The sequence below is a fragment of the Amphiprion ocellaris genome, chromosome 9, assembly GCF_022539595.1.
Source record: "Amphiprion ocellaris isolate individual 3 ecotype Okinawa chromosome 9, ASM2253959v1, whole genome shotgun sequence".
Lineage (NCBI taxonomy): Eukaryota > Metazoa > Chordata > Actinopteri > Pomacentridae > Amphiprion > Amphiprion ocellaris.
In genome coordinates, this window is record NC_072774.1 from 31,080,798 (window position 1) to 31,099,845 (window position 19,048).

General features: G+C 41.4%; 1 protein-coding gene across 43 annotated transcripts in view; it reads left to right on the forward strand.

Annotated features, from left to right (window-relative positions):
• The window catches only part of rims2a (regulating synaptic membrane exocytosis 2a), a 150,410-nt gene that overhangs the window by 67,412 nt on the left and 63,950 nt on the right, over nucleotides 1-19,048 (forward strand). For 31 of the 43 annotated variants that reach the window (XM_055013377.1, XM_055013379.1, XM_055013378.1 and 28 more), the window contains 6 exons: nucleotides 5,142-6,091; nucleotides 14,332-14,543; nucleotides 15,826-15,945; nucleotides 17,481-17,580; nucleotides 17,726-17,849; nucleotides 18,823-18,869. In XM_055013377.1, the coding sequence (XP_054869352.1) occupies nucleotides 5,142-6,091; nucleotides 14,332-14,543; nucleotides 15,826-15,945; nucleotides 17,481-17,580; nucleotides 17,726-17,849; nucleotides 18,823-18,869 (1,553 nt within the window). Of the gene's footprint in view, nucleotides 1-5,141; nucleotides 6,092-14,053; nucleotides 14,122-14,331; nucleotides 14,544-15,825; nucleotides 15,946-17,480; nucleotides 17,581-17,725; nucleotides 17,850-18,822; nucleotides 18,870-19,048 lie in introns of all 43 variants that reach the window. The other 12 variants (XM_055013389.1, XM_035945564.2, XM_055013392.1 and 9 more) reach the window with 1 other exon arrangement.

The following is a 19,048-nucleotide window of genomic DNA, read 5'->3' on the forward strand; positions in this document are numbered from 1 at the left end:
TTCAGGGCTTTCCACTTGATATCAGTACTTTCATGATACAGAGTATAGGGATACTGAATATAGTAGATGTTCACATGTACGCACAGACTGAAAGACTGACACAGTTAGACAGTCTAGTCCATTTATAGCCAGGGAACTGGGCTGTGGCTGTGGATGTTTCTGATCACATCCCATCAGTAGGTCAGAGCAGGAACACATCTGATGAGGCAGAGTGGGGCAGCTTCACCACAGACAGACCCACTTCTCATTACACGACAGCATATCTGGGAATTTCACCTATTGTTTTTTTTTTGTGTGTGTGTGTGTGTGCGTTGTGTTGCAGAAAATAACATCATGTAAAGGTTTTATCATAGCGAGCATGTCGGGTCATTTCTAATCTTTTCGGGTCACACTTTTTAATCTTTCGGGGCCATAGTGTAATCCCATGATTTTTGTGAGCCATGGATTTGATACATTATGCTGCTTTTGATAAGGACAGTGCACTTGAAAAAGATGATTATAACTGGAATTACCTCTGAAGCACTGGAGGTATATAAGGCTGAGCTGTCAGCACAAACCATGTTAACACGACATCTTAGCAATGTCTACAATCATTCGACCTAAAAGGACATCCTTATCATCAGTTTGACTATACTTTCCTTTACTATTTAGGTAAACATCTACAGATGTCAATCATATAGCAAAGTCACTATTACCTTCCCTGAATTGTATCTTATTGTCATCTCCGTCCTTGTCTGTAACTGACTGATGCAGTGTTACAGCAGAGGATATCTATAGTTAGGTTAGAATTGGACATCATCATGGACAAGGGCTGCTGTTATTCCCACAGCAGGAATGCATGGAGCCCTGGCCTGTATTCCCATAATGTACCATGCAGACAGTGTACATGCCTCTCTGTTGTTGGCCTGTTAGGTTGATTCACTACTCGTCGATCTGCTGCACCCACGCTGCCTGTGCTGCGACGATATCTGCGGTGACATCACGCACGAATCTTGCAATATAAGGGAATGTGATGGAGGGAGCATGTCGCCGTGTGATTCGTGACTCAATCATTGCAGCAGCCAGGCTCCTGTGCAGCGTCACGAGCATCATAATCCCACGGTGTCCCATCCTGCCTCTTCATGCTTGAGCCTGACAAATATGATGCTGAATGCACCATGCACACCAGCTGCACCTTTGGCTACAGGACACAGATAACTGGCATATTCTATATTTTTTGCTCACTCTAGTTCACAGTCACTGTTGATGGCACTTCCTTTCCCTTTTCACATTTCGTTTCTCCTTTCTTTATCTCTGTATGTGTCACTTGAGAATAGAATGCAAATCCAAGATCAGCAGAGTGTGTCATGGCAGAGCTGTGGAGAGCTCAGAGGTATATGCAGAGAGGCTATCACAGTAGCAGCGGCAGCTGGAGTATTGGGGGAATATTGCACAGTCCCAGATTTTGTGCTGCGCCACTGCTCTGTTGTATATATTGAAGGCAGGTTCTGCACAGACAGCACTGGCATCATGATACAGATGCTGATAGAGTGGAGCAGGGATGTTAGCTTGCTTGCTAGCTGCAGGAGACATTTCTGTGTTTGGACAGGAAGAACATACAAGGCTAAATGGGAGCAGGGAAATGTGATACTTGTGTCAAAATGAGTTAGAGCTTGTCAAAGGGCAGTTTGTTAATATCTGTTGTAGTTGCTACGGTATCAGCTATGTGCATGTGTGTGTTCCGGGTGTAGCATTTCAAGACAACATCTCAGAGAGGACATTAGCCCGAAGCCCTGAGGACATCCTGAGAGCACAAAGTGAAGCGTTTCTTAAGCAGCCAGTGCAGCCCACATTAAACACACACACATCCACAAAAAGACTCAGGCATGCACAAATGAACACATGCACACACAGAACACACACCTCCCTGATCATCAAATCACTATAAAGACACAGTCCTCATGCACGTCACACACTCCCCCACACTCCCTCTCTCTCGCCTGTCCCCTACTCCAGCATATAATTTCTGCTGCCGCTTCACTTTGAATTTGTGAATGAAGCGCCGCTCAGTTAGTGTCCAGGAGCATTTCATGAATAATGCAACAACCCTCATGTGTTTTTCTCAAGCTTCGTCTGAATCACTAGTGCGTTTGGATGCTCAGGTGATAGGAGGCATTTGTTTTGATGTAAAACAGAAAGGAGGAGTCACTTGTGTGTTTTTAGCTGCATCACAGAGACTCAGAATGGCCTTTTGTCTATCTCTAGGTCTTTCTTACAAATAAGGGTGTGTTCATTAAAGTGCACATCCATTAGAGTCTTGTTGCGTTTCCTCTTCATCTATGCTGGTATAATTGCTACAGCGTGTTGCTCTCCACTTGTTTGAAATCACTCATCAGTTGAATGGTCTAGGGCTAATACTGTCACTTCGTTTATCTCAGATTTGCTGTTGATAAATGTGATATAGTAAATGGTGGCATATTCTTAGACTCAGCTGTTTTGTCTACCCAGGAGCACTTTTGGTGCTTCATTTGTTTTCGCAAAAACATTCCTTGTAACATATTTACAATGACACAATTATTTTTATTTGAAACACACGCATACTATTATATTATTCTGAATGCACTAACAGCTCTTGATAGCTGAAGTATAGAAAGTCCATATAGAAAGAAAGTTATAGCAACAGTCACTTCAGTGCTGAATGCTACCTATACATCTAATAAAAAACGGTCAACATTAGCATACTAATAGACAGATTAGTAATAGGCCAAAAACTGCATAGTACTGCACTTTCGTGTGAATTGTCACTATCAGTAGTACAAGCAAGGCTTTTGCATTGCAAGTAATTTAATATTAAAATATTACTGTCAGCTTTAATATGAAAAATACTGGTGAATTAATATAACATTTAAAGCTGGATTAATTGACCAGTTTGACCATTTAAGAGCAGCAAAGCAAGCTGTAAATACAATATTGACATTATCACCTTATAAAGTTGTTTAATTTGCAAACTGTTGCCTCCATGTCCAGCATTCATGGAACAACACTAGTACTCATCTGGAGTCATGTTTGTATCCATCTGTTGAATCCAGCATATGTAATGTTCATACATCTTTTAGCTCTGTTTTTTGTTTTCTTATTCTGTACCTTCCATATTAAGTAAAACTTGCTTTTATGTACTGGCATTGCTGGAAAGCACGTTTTGTGCTGCACTATTGCACAACTTCTGCCCCTCTCTAACAGCCCATATTTTAACTGTACAGCAGTTCATGAACTGTACACAGTGCTCATTCATCATTCTGTCTCTCCCTAGAGCTGGCACTTCACTTAAGTGAGATTATTCAGTGTTCAACATAGAAACTCAACACAGAGAACACAAAAAGCATCTTTGCCCACATGTGCCTCACTGTAGTGCTTATATCTATTGTGCTGCACATCCATTTTGCTCAGACTAGCCTGAATGGTCCGTGATCCAGTAGGCAGGGGCCAAACCTCCTCTGTCCTCCTCAGTGAATCAGCCAATCACACATGAGGAGTCCTTACCTTGGCCAGTGAGCAAGGCTGGCAGAAGTGATTTATGGAACCCTTAGAAATTTATGGAAAGTTGTCACGTACAAAATTAAGGGGATGCTTCACAGAGCTTTTTCCTCACCAAAATGTCATTATTACTTTGGAGGAAAAGTGGGAGAAATGTAGGAGAAAAGTGGCTCATGAATAATTGATTCTGAACAAAAGAATAAAGGCATTAATGTACAGTTAGCCTCCTTCAGGCTTTTTATCCCCTTCCTAGCTGGTTTCCTTTCTGACAACCAGACAATGATAAAATGATTGACAGCTAATTTGGAAATATGAGGGTGCTGACTGTAACCATGCTTGAAAATAACCATTTTAACTATTTTCGCTTGATTTTCAGCATTTCTCTCCTTTTTTTTTTTTTTTTTTTGTTGATTTCACTTCTATTTATTAAAAACCAGGAAGGGTTGTTTTAGAAAATGTTTGATACAGGAGATAAAAGTGAAGTATGGATTCAATTATTTAGGTGTATGTCATCACTATTTGTGTATTTTAGTCTTTAATCTTCTGTCATTAGATGTTTCTACAAGAAGGAATCAACTTTGATAGATCTGTACAAGTTGTCATTGTATAACCATATCTGTGGATGTTCATTGTACTGTGCACACAAATACAGTCAGTGAACGTCTCAGTTTATCGATGGACTATCCTCAGTACCCTGTTAACATCTCATATCTCACCCCTTGCATGCAGTCACACACATGCATATGCTCAAGGTTATTTGTGAATATATTCAGGTCATATCCAGGGACAGGTTGTGTTGTTAATCTTGTGTTATCCTGCTTTTTTTTATAATGCATTTAAGAACTTAAATCAATCAAGTAATCACAGACTGTCAAATAAAAATGAAAAATGGCTTCTGTCACCAAAAGAATCAAATATTAGACACGACATGCTCTATTTGAAGACTGGGCTTATTGAAAAATCCAACTTGATTTTGAGAGTGGGTGTTTGGTTTTTTAGTGTTTTTTATTATTTGTTTAACTGGGCCGGCACAGGAAGTTACTTTATCCTCGGAAATATAGCTGTAAAATGTAACAGTAAAACCTGGTTGAATGCAAACTGTGCTGGAAGGAGAGCATCAGTCAGCTATGTTATAGAGCATTCAGAGTCTCTTGTACTTGCAGTGAGAGCAGGGAGTGGTGCTGCATCCTGCTGTTTAGTCCCATTTTCTCTCTCTTTCTGCGTATGTGTGTGTCTGACAGTGCAGGCTTTCATCAGGATTTGACAGGACAGAGACCTATGCAGTGCAGGGCCAGGCAAAGTGAAGCTAGGTTATAGACTGAAGGTTTCAGCCTCAGCAGAATAGCACAGAGACATGTAAAAAAAAAAGAAAAAAAAAAGCACACATACACACCATGAGGTTGTTATCTGGTTGATACTTTACTTTTCCATTGTAGGCTCACTTATATTTTAATAAACACTTAACAACGTGCATGTATCCTCATTTCTTTTAAGCTCTGAATTTTTTTTATTAGATTCAGAAATAAATCTTGTGAAAAAAAAAATATTTTACATTTAAAGAATCAGAGAGCATCCTGTTTAAAGTGGACCAGTCAATAAATTCTGCTCTTTTGTTCTCTTCTCTGCAGGAAACGAAGCCCATCTGCATCCAGGGATCCAAACCAAAAATACGACCAAAGGGAGGGGGGCGACCACTCACAGTATGCCCCGACGGACGGCGGCATGCCCAGATCACCGTCCGACTATGGGGATGGGGACCCTCGGCGGGCTCCGCGGGGCCCACACATGTACCCAGATGTTGATGCAATGCGGATGGGATACCGGGACCGGCGGGGCCCTGGACGTTGGCACTCCCAGGAATACCCACTCGACCAGGAGCTAGATGGACCGCCCAGTGAGTATGACCTCCAACGGCAGCGCCAGGAGGAGTTCCAGACGCGCTATCGCAGTGACCCCAACCTGGCACGCTATCCTGTTAAGCCGCAGCCCTATGAGGAGCAGATGAGGATGCACGCTGAGGTGGGCCGGCTGAGGCACGAGCGTCGTCATAGTGACGTCTCCCTGGCCTACACTGAGCAGGATGACCCCGGCCCCATCCGGCTGTCCCGCCAGCATCTCACTGAGCGCCGGCCGCCTATGGTGGGACAGCGCTCCTACTCTGTTGACCGCTCCTCTCCAGGGCCCGTGGGACCTGGCCTCGGAGGCCACAGAACGTCCAACCACAGCCCTCCGACGCCACACCGCAGCCCTGTGCTGGGTGACCGGTCGGGGGACTTGCGAAGAGGAGACCTGGGTGTAGGTGGGGATCCAATGAGGAGGCAGCAACACCACTTGGACCCCAGTTCAGCAGTCCGCAAGACCAAGAGAGAGAAGATGGAGAGCATGTTGAGGAATGACTCTCTTAGCTCGGACCAGTCGGAGTCAGTGCGTCCACCACCCCCGAAACCCCACAAAACCAAAAAGGGAGGGAAGATGCGGCAGGTGTCATTGAGCAGCTCAGAGGAAGAACTGGCCACCACACCGGAGTACACAAGCTGTGAGGACGTGGAGATAGAGAGTGAGTCAGTCAGTGAAAAAGGTATGTGCCACCACTCCACCAGCCTCACTCTGTCTATTCTCTTTTTGCTACTTTCCCTGTGTATAGGTATATCAGCGTTACTCTATATTATACAAAGGCAAACTTCTCAGATGCTTTTACTGTGCAGTCAAAAGTCATGTAAAGCCATCCTTCTGTAGTGTTACTGACATAATATTTTTCTTTAAAAACAGATTTCATTCAATTATAATTTGATTATTGTTGCTGTCTTTTGTTGATATTGATTGTTGATGCAGTTGTTGACTCAGATGCTGTATAACCTTCAGAATCCCCAGTGTCCAGTCTATATATGTCCTGTGTGTGTCTGTATGTTTATATGTATGTTTTTATGTGTTAGGCTCATTATTTTTGGTTTAATTTTTTTTTATGACTGTTTATTTAGTTTAATTTTTCTTTTTAAAAAAGCTAACAATCTAAAACTTTTAGTACTAGAAAAAAATCCAGAAAATAACAACCATAAAATGACATTGGTACATGATCAGAAGCTCATTTTAATCACTCAAAATGACTATCTTTACTGTAAACTGTGATTCCTTTTGCTGAAAATACAGCAGCCTTTGCATTTATAAAATCCCAGCACTTTAAGTGAAAATCATTATAAACTGAAAATGATGAGCCTTATGTTTGTGCAAAGCACTGCAGCGTTTTCTGTTTGTTATTAATGAATCTACTCTAACAGCGCTGGTGCCTTTGAGGAGGAGGCTTGTGCACTCATGAGCCAGCCAGATATGTTTCAGTGTGGGTGGGTGTTTTTGTGTGTGTGTGTGTGTGTGTGTGCGTGTGCGTGTGCGTGTGTGCGTGTGTGTGTGTGTGATTTTAAATGAATATAACTCTACTGCTCTCAAGGCTTTCTCGTTTTGCTGCTGTGTTGTGGCACACTTTGCCAGGTCCAGCCACAGCTGTTTCACATGATCAGTCTGTTCTAATGGACAGCGTTACATAACAGACGTACTGAGGGAAACGGGGAGACGGCTGGTGTGTGGTTATCTGGTAAAACAAGGTGAACTGAATGAATAGCAGCTGAATTTGTTGAGTAGCTTTATGCCATCACTGCTACATATAAGTAAATGAAGGTTTAGTGACTATATGTGTTCCTGCAGCATACTGTACCTCCCGTGTTAGCTTTGATTTCATTACATCCATACAAAGTGGCAGTAGGATCATGATTCAATCCACTTGGAAAACAAGGAAAAACTGATCATGGTCTGCTCAGGGTTTACTGACCCACATATAGAATATCACTTTTAGGGTTTTTTTTACTGCATGTTCTACTGTTGATTTTTCAAATTTGTTCAGCCAGTTTAATGTCACTAACTGTCTGTAACCAAAGAATGTTTAAATATGAATATAATAATGTGGATTCTTTCTTTGGGTCTAGTTTATTATAGTGTACCTAGCAGTAGCAGTGTGCTTGGTATCACCTCTGTATGGCCTCCATGGTGCGTATGTCTCTTTACTGGCCAAAGTGTAAAAACACGTATGGGCAAGCAAATAGTCAGAGCGATGCGATGAAATGCCTCTTTGCATAGAATCAACATCAAAAGCAGTTGTTTAGGCTGTTAGCTTCCTGACTGCTCCACCTGGTTGACAGTTGTTGTAATTGCAAATTGATCTTGGTGTCAAACCTGTAATTACAGAGGCCTTTACCTTAAAAATGTTAACGCACCAAACCAAAAAATAAGGAGGGAGAAAGAGGAGTCAGTTGGGATAAAACATAGAAGAGAGGAATGTACAGTAACACAATTTGCTTTTGTCAGTAACACTACACCAAAGTGCCTGCCACATGCTAGTAATGTTTAATGTAGAGGGGAGCAGAGGAATTCGTTTGGTCTGTTTGGTTATGTAACTGTTCTCCACAGAAAGAGAAGCAGCCCAGCACCAGCACTACATTATTGATGTGGGAGTTTCCAGGTTTCCAGGTAGCCATGGAACAAAAAAAGGGAAAGAAGTAGGCTGTTTTGAGGGTCAGAGTTTTTGTTGTTTCTGTCTGCGTCTGTCTGCCTCCTCCACAGGTCAGCCTGTGTAGGAGAGAGAAGAAAAACAAAGGAAAGAGTTGAACTATTGACCTGAATAAATATAGCTTTCCGTGCTAGGTACAGAACATGCTCAGACAACTGATTATGTGGACCTACCTACATTTGTCCTTTATTTAGTTATTGCTGTTATTTATTTTGTTATAGTTGGCAATTTTACAATTTTAGAATTTTTGTTATTATTTATAATTACAGCTCGTGTGACTTGGTGCATGGACAGAGTGCAATGAATGTTGCAGAAAATTCCACTGAAATATTATTTTAAAGCAGAGTTTCCTTGTAAAAATAGGTTTAATTAATATGTAACAGACAGAGGGAATTCAAACTCAAGACACCAGATTTGGAATATAAGTTACTATATACACTCATAATAACAATGGATTAGATTTATATAGTGCTTTTCTATTAAGGCATACTCAAAAGGCGTACAGTGGATCCATTATTCATTCACTCACACATTCTCACTCTGGTGGTGGTAAACTACATTTGTAGCCACAGCTGCCCTGGGGCAGACTGACGGCTGCTAATCCACGCATACAGCCCCTCCGACCACCACCAACATTCATACACCAGTGTGAGTAGCTGCACTGGAGGCAAGGTGGGTAAAGTGTCTTGCCCAAGGACACAACAGCACATGACTAGGACAGAGTGGGAATCGAAACGCCGACCCTTTGATCAATGGACAACCCACTCTACCACCTGAGCCACAGCCGCCTCAAGATATAGATTCTAAAATGAACAGCTACAAAGGTTCAAATCAGTCAGATGTGGAAGTACATAGAATGTTTGGAACAAATAAAGCCCGACTGTAGAAATGGCATAGATGAATTTCAGCTGCTGTAGAGTACATTTACCCTCACAGGGAGTGATAGAAGGCAAAAAGAACAACAACAAAAAACAGTCCAAGCAGCTATGCTAAGAACATGAATTTTACCTGCTCATGAAACCAGAGCAGAAGGATTTAAAAGAAGGCAGAATGCACTTTTTGACATGCACTCATCAGCGTCTTCTGCATTCAGCTTGACTGGACTATGAGATAGGTGTGTAGCAGCAGGCTAAGCAAAGTGCATGTCTCAAATCTCTTACACCTGGAGGGGTCTCTGAGGAACAAGGAGGTCTTGATGGGATGAGAACAGGGGGAGTCAAAGGGAAGGAGGAGACTGGAGAAGAGAGGGTGTGCCAGCTATAATGGGCCAGGCTTGTGTCTGTGAGTGCTGGAGACTGATTTATTGCGATGGTTCTCTCCCTGTGTTTTCCTCTTTATTGATTCCCCTGACATGCAGTCTCATAATAGTGCCGAACACACAGAAAAGGAGAGGATGGCTGGCTAACTACAGCAGACAGGTGGACATTGTGCAGTGACAACCTAAGTTACATCCTCATTAATAGCCTTCAGGATCAGTTTTTGCACCTCAGTAAGTCTCCTGAGTTTGTGCACTAGATCTTTAAGAGATACTGTTATTAATTTAGTCTTTTCTTTTTTTAAATAGAAAAACCTAAAATGCTAATATTTCTGAGTTTTGTGCCTCAAAATTTACGCCTTTGTCTGGCCTTTTATATTGGAATATAAGTTAGTGTTTTAAGATTCACCTTCACCAGGGGTTTAACATGATACAGTCCCTTCCTAGCATGGTGACTATGTTTAAACATACACATTGTTTCACCCCTGCCTCTTTTCTGCTCTCACCCCTTGAATTGTAGTAAAAACAGCATCAATAATTAATGATCCAATTAATAGTTTACACTGGTTTTTATTGAGCCGTCAAAGTGATGGAGAGCCTGCTGGTGGTGAACTCCGCCACTGCCTGCGCTCTGCCTTCGACCTGAATCAGCACTTTGTGGGGCCTCAGAGCCGGGGCGAAACAGCAGGGCTGGGCGCAGACTGCTGATCCTCACAATTTATGGCCGTGATGAGTTTCCTGCTCCCTGAAAAACCACACAGTGCCTTGCTGGAGATCAGTGCCCAATTGTGGTGTGCCACTGTTAATAAAGCTTTGCAGAAAGAAGGGGGAAAGGCTGTACGTGCCTCCACCATGGCACCCACTCAAATTCTTTTTGACAAACATTGAGGGTGGGCTGACAGGTGGAGGTGGAACTGTGACAGATGTAACCTTGAAATAGGCTATGTACCATCCAAATTCAGTCTATCTAGAGTTCCAAGATAGCACACAGGTATAAATGCAAAACTCTGACTCTCTTAGAAGCTAATTTTCATTATGTGTTTCTTACTTCCTTTTCCTGGTCCTAAATGAAGGCTGTTTTGACTATTGTGGTTATATTAGACAAGTGACTTGTTCAGTGGAGATTATGTACAACGCCAGACTGGTGTTGTGCTGCTGACAGAATAACAGCTGTAAGGCAAAGGGGGTAATCACTGTTGTCAGCTGTTGCTTAAAGGGTCAAAGAGGCCAAAGCCTGTCTGGGGACATCCATAATGTTTTATCACAGTGCATAACTGTGTACAGTAAGTAGTTTTAGCACTCCCTTAGACTGGCAGATGGATAGCGATAGCAGAGAGAGAAGAAAAGAGTTCGGTTGTTTGGCTTTAGTTGACCTTGCAGAACAGCCATAACTCTTTGCGTAAAGAAAACTGGAAGTGTAAACTCAGATATTATTATTGCTTTTTTGTTGAACCACATCCAAAAGCACGACAGGCTATTGTATTGAAGGTCCTTTATTTCAACATTCCCTAAGATAATTGTTGCAATATACTGATGTACACTGTAAAAAACAACAACAGAAAAAAGCATCTTCTGCAGGTATATATTGCAAAGAAGGCCCCAGTTTTATAAAACAAAACTACTAACCATATACCAGGTATGGCTTTGCCAAAGGATGATTCCAGTTTATTATACCTTTTGCTATATTTTAAAAATTTAGGATACAAAAAAAATCAAATCAAATCATTCTATTGCTAAAAAAACAAAAGAAATTGTACTTTTGGTGGCTCAATCCCTGGCCCGTTCTATTCACATCATTCATAAGTCAGATGGGAAGATAAGTGCAGTAAAGGATTATTTGTGACATTTCTGCCTTTATTTATTCACTGTGAAGCTATCTTTATGCAGCCATCTTCTTCCAGTCTTTGTGCAGTGTCTGTTTTCTATATTGAAAATCCGTTCTTCTTTACCCTCATATACTCCTGCCCCCTCCAACACCTTCTCCTCTACATCCAGAAGCATATGCAGTCTATTTTTATGCCTCTCCGTCAGAGTTCCCTGATTTCCCTGAGATTGAATCCTTAGCCAGATAATGCTTGAAGGAGGCCTGTCGTGTAGATCCATTAGGTTCTACAGCTCTTTGCAGGGTAAGTGAAGTGTGGGAAATGTGATGTATAAGGCCCCTGGAATGTACAAGTGCAGTGTTTTCATATGACCTTACCTGTGCCTGCAGGCCTAAGGTTCACTACAGGCTATATGCATGCATGCAAACAAACAAGTACACCAACAGTAGCACATGCACATGTGAAAGACTACTGCGTGCTAAATGCCACTAAGCATCAATTCAGGGTTTATGGATCATTTAAGCATTCCCATGTCGTTCTATATGCATTAATAAGGGAAACGCAATTCAAATTCTTACTTCATTTCTTTTCTGTTGATTGTAAAATGACTGTCCAGCGTAAGTGAATACCATTGCCATTGAAATAATGGGATGTTAAATGCAAAGTATGCTGCAGACCAAGCTCTCTGAATAAAGCGATGACCAGTGTCTTGGCAGTCAGACAGCAGTATTTCACTGATAAATGAAAGAAATTCTCCAGGATACAATTTTTCTCTGTCTTTGAACTTTCAGCCCTCTTCAGCTCCAAACTGCTCTCCACTGAGAGTCTTAGCTCTACCTTTGGATTCAATATTTTTCACTATTTCTAATTAGCTTGGATTTTTAAGCTTCTTAATCAGCTTGAAAGTACTCATCTCACTGCTCTGCGCATCCACATGGGAGAACAGGGCAAATCCTGTAGAATTACAAAGTTGCTTCTGCAGACATGGTTTTCCACCAGTGAGCTGATATTTGTCTCATAAGATAATTTCGTCTTCTCGTTTTGGCTGCCTTGATGGAAACATCTCATGTTAAGCCAGACGATGGGTTACAGGTCATTATTCCCCCTTTTAACAGGTCTTACCATCCCTTCTTCTCTAGTAATAAATTAAGAATTGCTCCAGAAACCTCCATCCTGCAATATCATTGTAGCCACTCGCCTGTTTTTCTCAAGGCTGTGTCCACTGATGCTACTACAGAAGTTGTAATCAGAGCCTCGTCTTTAAAAGCTCTCCCTGGTGCACTTTAGATTGAGGTCAGTTAAGCTTGTGTGGCATTGCAATCTGAATCCCCAGTTAAACACATTACAGATCTGCCCTGCTCCCCCTACAGATGCAGCTACTGTAAGATAAGATAGCAGCATGCTAACTTTGTTTTGACAAAATGTAAAAACAGGTTCATTCAAAAAGTTTCTGAAGGTTGTTCGTTGGAAATGAAGCAGACAATAAATGAAAATAATGTAGAAAGAGGCATGTTTATTTGCCTTATTTTGACATATTACTTCACTCTGAATGTCATTTTGTGATACAGGTTTATAGTATGGTTAACAGAAATTACATAGTAACCATTAGGTTCCCAGGAACTGTTTGCATTTTGTGATAAGCCAGGTGGATTATTATTTTGTCATCAGTTTAGTTAGTAGATAGTGGACAAAACAATAGCCACATTCATTAAACTTATGGTTGTGTGAAATAGTTTCTTTGCACTTTTCTCTTTTAGATTAAAGTTTTTAATAATTTTAGCAGCTAGAATTTGATTTATAACTGAAAAATAGAGAATTTGCTTGATGGCTGATATCTGCTATCTCCAATTTAAAACCATATTTTCCATACCAACCTTGTTTCTTTCTACTCCTCATTCGGAGGAACGTTTAATTTTTGTGTTGTGCACAATGTTGAAAAACAAACAAAAAAGAAACTTGGTGATAATCAAGTCTTTTACCTCGTTAACATGCCCATAATATGTGTTTTATATGTTGGAAGACAAATCATTAGGGAAATAAGCAGTCAGTGCTAAGCTAAGCCTCCCTGCCTTGCAGCTGTAGTGTACTGATATATAGATACATCTAAGACGTTCTAATTTAAGACAGGTTATTGTAATGAAATAAAAAGAAAATGTAAATATCTAAAGATGTGACTTTGATACACAGAATTTTTTTTTGAAGTTAAATGAATGAATGGAAAGGGATTTTAAGAACAACAATTAGTGTCATACTGTTATGTAATAAAGGAACAATTGCCTCAAAGCAAAATCATGAGGTACTGTAAATCAGTTCATCTTATTTCACAATAAATCAAATCTGGAATTAGTCAGATAGACTTGAAATGCAGTGCTAAAGCCAGTTGACTTCAACACCTATTGGGAACAATGTTAAAAGAGATTGATTCCTGCTTCTGTCTGTGTGGAGTTTGCATGTTGTCAGTTCTTTGCAAAAGTTTTCCTAGTATGCGCTGGAGGAACACATATACGACTTCTTTATGAATTTGAAACTTGACTGAAGGTGTGACTGCAGTCGTCTTGTTGCCTTGTGATGGCTCTCTCGTTTTAACACCAGGCTTGTGTCTTTCTCTTACTGCACTGATGGTCAAATCAGTATAGATCCTTTATGTATGATTACCTGAGCTGCATTCTTCTTTCTTCACAGGGATCTTAGAGTTGCACATGATGATCGCCTTTTGGGCAGTATGTGAGAGTGTGTGCCTAGATGAATGTCTGGATGTCTTGTTTAATACTGTATGTGTGTGTTGTGTGTGTGTGTGTGTGTGTGTGTGTGTGTGTGTGTGTCTGTACGTTGTGGTTTGTGGTGTCCTCACTTGTCCCTCTCGCTGTCCTCTCTCGTGTATGTGCACCCTTACCCCCCACCTAACAGGAGATTTGGATGGCCATTGGTGGGACCATGCGTCATGGCATAGCAGCGAGGCCTCCCCAATGTCTTTGGTGAGACATGTGGAGCCCTGCCTTGACCCTCCTTCCCTACCTCCTGCCCCTTAACCCCATCTCTCTCTCTCCCCCTCTCTCTGTCTCTCTCCTCTCCCCCATCCCCGTTCTCCCAGAGTCTTTTGTCATTTCATGTTTCCTTTGTTTTATTTACACCTTTGCATGTTGTTTTTTCCTGTTTTTCTTTCTGTTTTTATCCCACACCTGTAGGGGACAGTCAAAGGGGAAAAAGAAAAACTATTGAGCAGGCATTTATGTCCGAGCCGACACACACCTTATCTGAGAGGCAAAAGAAAATGGTGCGCTTTGGGGGACACTCATTTGAAGAGGACTTGGCATGGTGTGAACCGCAGGTTAAAGACTCGGGAGTTGATACGTGCAGTAGCACTACGCTAAACGAGGAGCATAGCCATAGTGAGAAGGTACTGAGACAATCTAGCCTGCATTTTTATTATTATTATTATTATTTATGACCTACCCATCCAGTCTTTGTTTGCTCTCTGTCACTAAGTGTAAATAGGTCAGATGTTTGGTTTTTTTTTGGATTTTATTTGACGTTGTATAAATTGATTTCTCTTGCGATTTCGTTCCTTTTTGTTCAGTTACTTTTGGCTCCACCTTGCTTGGTGTTGCCGAAAAAGTCTTTTGGGGACACCCTCTTTGCTTGCTACTTGTACTTGCTGTTTTGCTCCCCAAACAGATACTACACATCTTACAGTAGTTGTAACAGAAGAGCATTGATACACAACCTCTCTGTTTGTCATGGCACACAGGAATGTGGGTCTCTCCTAGTTGCATGCTCGTTCTCCTCCGTATGTTGTGTTCTTGCTCTGCAGCGGTGTTGTTTAGTGCAGTAGGAACACCTTTACTCAGGCCTCTCACTCTGCTGCCCTTCCCCACAGCACCCAGTCCAGACAGAACCTGCCCCTGCCCAACTTTCCACTCACTTCTCTAGCAAAACCCAATAAGCACACAAAACAGGGAAGATTGGATTTGTTTTGCACAAAAAAATTTAAAACATTTGTTTTTCTTTTTTCCCTTCCACTGCTACGTATGTGATTTCACCCTATCTGTGTCTCATGGCTTTATTCTGTGCTGTCTGTTTTTCATCCTTTTTAATCTTTAACCTGGCACCCCATGATCGACTTAATTTGTTCTTCTGTCATTGGTTTCCCTTTTTTCACTGTCTGCTTTCCCGTCACTACTCCACTTGATGGTGGTTGTATGTTTGTGTGTAGTGAAGCACCGGAGTGAGACTCCGGTCTTACTGCTCCTGTTTGAAGAGCTGGTTTGAGGAGGAGTGTTGGGGCTGCTTGCTTTACTCTGCATGGGGCGCTGCATGAAGCTCACTCCACCCTCACACTGGCAGGTTCACACAAGCTCTGGAATTAGTATCTAAAACTATAGTCCAGATGTATTTTGTTGTTGAAATTGTAAATTTTTCATCACTAATTTTGTCCACAGGTGGCAACTTAGATATCCATCATTTAGAATTCAAATAACACAGCATGCTGCTATCCAAACAGTACAGCAGTCTTAATACATTCGCAGAGGTTGTGTGAACTTTCTGTCCCAAGTGAATTAATACAGTACTACCCTCATGCCCCCTCTCACTATAAACAGTTATCTGCTTTGGTCTGAAGTGATAAAATTCAAGTGGATGAGTTGTTAAGCAAAAGGTGTGTCGTTGCTCTGACCTTGTAGCACCCGGTGACGTGGCAGCCGTCCAAAGATGGGGATCGCCTAATAGGGCGCATTTTGCTCAACAAGCGCATGAAAGATGGAAGTGTGCCTCGAGACTCAGGAGCTCTGCTTGGTCTGAAGGTGAGCTTATGATATTTCTGTCTAACTGTGTGAATCTGTAGGTATGATGCTCAAGCACCCACACTGATAGACTTCATTGTTATCCTAAATTGCCATCATTCCGCTCCCTTAATAGCATGTTAACATATTCATGTTTAGTACACTGACACAAAATGTATCATTAACATTTGAAAGCACCATCATATCCAGGAATTCTGAGGGCCACCTCCATTATTTATGTATATTTATACTAACATATAATAACTTTTCAGCAGTGAAGTCCATAGCGTTTGGCTGAATTTCTCCTTGGCTTCCAATTATTGATTACATCATAGTATTACTCAGTATTAATATTCATTAGAGACTTGATTATATTTGTGATGAATATTAATGAGTGCTGTTTGATATTGGGCTCTTTAATTTCCTGAAGTCACTCATACTGAACTATTTTAATGAACTGCATTCAGCTGCTGAGAGGAAACAAGTCAGTCCAGAACCTGTCAGTGTTGTCCCTTCCTACATGGTTATTTCAGTTTTTCTGTATTACACCATTACAATCCAGTACATATTTACAGTCTATGCTTGCTATGTGTCCTTTTAATGTGTTTGTAGTGCAGTACAGCCTCCATCTACGACAGTTATTTTCTTCTTATGTTAAACCTTTAATCCAGTTTGTTGTTTTACTGTGGTCACTACATAGAATATTTGTTGTAGATGTTTAGCGTCACTGTTAAAAAATAAATCTGTAGGTGGTGCACACCGTTTAAAAAAATAGCAAAGCAGCCAAAGTCCAGAAAAACCTGGTGGGCCCTGAGAAGAGAGAACTGAGAGCAGCAAGATGGGGAAAAATCATTACTGATCGAATGAGCCTCCTGAAATGGCATGTTTGTGTCTGCTCAGTGCTTCTGTGCATTTCTGTCCGCTCAGCAGCAGCCTACCAACTCGGCAATCCAGCCAGTCAGTCCATCAGTCAGGCTGTCAGCCTCGCCCTCACTGTCCATCTCTCTCTCTTTTCCACTGCAAGTCTCCCTCTCCAGCTCCTGCCTCTTACATAAAGCCATTTCATTTAGCAGACTTCCCTAAGCTCCTTTGTATGTTGGCATTCAGCTGCCATTAGGAGGGATTTTTATTTGTATGATGCCAATGTAAGCTGAGCGGAGCGGAGTACAGCAGCTCAGGACTGTACAGTACAGCTCTAGCCCACGGCCCTGCACTGTTACAGAACCACAGAGAGGCACCAGAGTGTGTCCCTGGGGAAGAAAGCATAACCCTGGACGTTTTTTTTTTATAAGACACAGATGCACTTTTACCATTGACCGTCTCCTTGCTTTTATTGTGGAGTCGTACCTTGCAGGCAAGAGTTAAAGCCATGACATCAACAGGATGCTTTATGAAAAAAAAATCTTCTTGTGTAAGCTGTAATGTTCATCTTCATGTCTATACCATCAAGAGTTAATATGGTGCATTAAATCCATAGTTCCAATAAGACAACAAGTATAGTTCTAACAAATGTATTTTCAGTACTAATCTAGTCAATCCAATCTGTGCTTCTACAGGTGGTGGGAGGCAAGATGACAGAATCTGGTAGACTTTGTGCTTTCATCACTAAAGTGAGGAAAGGAAGTCTAGCAGACACTGTTGGACACCTCAGGCCAGGTATTTAAAACACACACAAACATTTATGTCAAAAATAAAGCAGTAGATTTAGTAGTGCATAGTGCTGTATCTTATTCACATGGTTGCAACAAAGACAGCATTAAAGAGTAAAATATTCCATGTGACATCTCTGGTGTTTTTGCAGGTGACCAGGTGCTGGAGTGGAATGGGAAGCTTTTACAAGGAGCCACATTTAAAGAAGTTTACAATATCATACTAGAATCCAAGCCTGAGCCGCAGGTGGAGCTCGTGGTCTCACGGCCTATAGGGTGAGAACACTACTCTGTTCACAGGACAGTTCTGGTTCCAAGGAGGACTGCTTCATTACTGCTGTAAAGTTGCAGATTGAAAATTTAATTTTTAAGGAGTACCAAGTAAAGTCAGATCTAGGATCTAGAACGTCTGCCTGCTTCATACCAAGTGCAGGGAAAGGTTCCAGGTTCCCGTGACCCTATAAAAGAAATAATTAGCTCAGTGAATGTCATTAGCCAAACAGCTAAACATAGTTCTTTATAGGCAACACATACAGGTTTAAATTGGATTTTACAAAATTTATATGAAAATGGGACTGTTGTGCAGTAAAATGTATGGTTTTAAAAAACATCAGAATATCTTCAGAGGTGATTTAGTTAGTCTGAAAATGCACCCCTTAAACTAAAGAACAAGACTAAACTAGAGAGAGAATTATGTATCATATTGTTCCTACATCACACACCTTAACTTCCACTGACAGTTGTCTCTAAAGCAGTTATGGTACTTTTGTCAAAGCCTTTATGATTTAGAATATCTTTATATTTAAAATTCCATGGTATGATACACTTGAAAAGGGAAATCTGAGGGAGAGCATTGCTTGTGTTCTCACAGAATGTGTTTGTGAAGGAGTGACGCTGACTTTTTTTAAAATTCAACATCTGTTCATCGCTCCCTTCGACTCTGTCGTCTCATATGGGACAGAACAATGCCGCCTGGCAAAATGAAAGCCTGCTGCCTCGCTTGTACTGTCTCCTCCCATTGTTTTTGAAGGGGAAATTGTGGGGAAAAGCAGCAGCACCTTTGCTTTGTCAATTCCTATATCTGACCTGCTTTGTGCTGCTGAGGGAGCTGCTGGGTGAATGAAGACTAATGCGGTGCTCACGGTCATTAAAGCACAGTGCATTCAGCATTCGCTCAAATTGATCCACTCCATCCCCTCCTGCTCTTCTGTCTCACACGCTCACACTGTTTGTTTTTTTTCTTTTCCAGAGATATTCCGAGGATACCAGACAGCACACATGCACAACTGGAATCAAGTGAGTCTGGTCAAAATCTTCAGCTGATTTCATTACGCCAGTTTCTGCTATTAATCAGCCCAGAAACATCAAATGGAGAAAATGTCAGAGTTGCTTGTGCAGCTTTATGTTTCTGGATTTTGATGGCAAGATTTTGTGGCCTTGTGTCTCTATTCTTGTCTGTCTCTTTCTTTCTTCTT